The sequence below is a fragment of the Thermoascus crustaceus genome (genome assembly GCF_041956765.1).
Source record: "Thermoascus crustaceus strain CBS 181.67 unplaced genomic scaffold VTN00scaffold_1, whole genome shotgun sequence".
NCBI classification, from domain to species: Eukaryota; Fungi; Ascomycota; class Eurotiomycetes; order Eurotiales; family Thermoascaceae; genus Thermoascus; species Thermoascus crustaceus.
This window is the reverse complement of record NW_027192527.1, coordinates 6165107-6166172: the sequence shown is the minus strand read 5'-3', so window position 1 is coordinate 6166172 and position 1066 is coordinate 6165107. Positions and strand designations below refer to the sequence as shown.

The 1066-nt window shown below is 47.7% G+C and overlaps 1 protein-coding gene across 1 annotated transcript; it reads right to left on the bottom strand.

The window, feature by feature from the left end:
* Positions 1-246: 246 nt before the first annotated feature.
* Positions 247-704, bottom strand: VTN00DRAFT_2239 (uncharacterized protein; the record flags this gene model as incomplete). The annotated part of the gene is made up of 3 exons (XM_069428435.1): positions 247-287; positions 425-584; positions 654-704. 3 exons carry the CDS (start codon positions 702-704, stop codon positions 247-249), a joined length of 252 nt encoding a protein of 83 aa, XP_069292941.1.
* Positions 705-1066: the final 362 nt, after the last annotated feature.

Sequence of the window (1066 nt, the reverse complement as noted above, 5' to 3'; positions counted from 1 at the left end):
CCAGGGCCACGCGTTAATATCGGCGATGCTGTACTTGCCCTTATCCCGACCAGCCAGGTACTCGCGCGGTGTGCCCGTGTGCTTCCCCGAAAGGTGCAGTCAAGGACTTGGTAGATGCGGAGAATCTCTGTACGGAAGCTTTCGATGGCATCTAATGCAACGAGGAATATTATCAGATCCCTGCTGTATCGTTTGATATGGGTAGCTTACATGGCAGCTTTTCCGATGCGAACCGGCTGAAATGATTCAGTTGGCTTTGAAACGGCTGCCCCGATGTTCCAGCGCATCTGTGAAGCCAAACCGACGGTCATGATCCACTGTCTCGAGGAGATAGAGAAGAATCGCGGAACTTTCCATGACAGTAAACGGACTCTGGGTGTTGTGGTTAATTTCATGCTTAGTAGTCGAAAGTCGGAAATCGCACCATTAGGATTTAGCCGCAGGAACAAGTCTTGTTTCTGTTCATCGGTGTCAATATCGATCAGACTGGCCGTCCATTCAGTTCGGTAGGCATCTTTGAGTTCTTCCAGGTAGATCTGGACCTTTTTCCCATTGGGAGTGGAAAAAGTCAAAAGGTGTAGGCCCTGGATTACCCGGTTAGAGAACTGGGCGAGAGCTACACAATGAAGATCAAGGTGTTTAGATCCGGGTACCTTCGCGTCTTTCACCGCATGAGGTGTCGCATCTGTGTATAGACTTGCCATTTTGGTTGAGTGTGAATGTATCAAAGAATGGCGGAAGATCTGTTTGAGCACAGTGAAGAGCAAAAAAGAAACACCGCTTTTGACTAAAGTGAGACATGAGGAACACATGTGCTTTTGTTCGGTACCAGCGGGCTCCGCGCGATAAACAGCGGCCAGGTAGCCAGCGAGAAGTGCCCAATCTGCTAAGCTGGATAGAAAATTATAAACCCAAGGATGTAATCCAATTCGAGAAGCATTTGCACGTAGTAAGTTTCTGTACCAAGCACCGGTTCTTTTTCACTGAGTGCCCGTGTACGCTCCATTTTCTCAATTCCTATCATGATAAATGATATAAAAACGTCGACAGTAACAGTGGAAAAGCA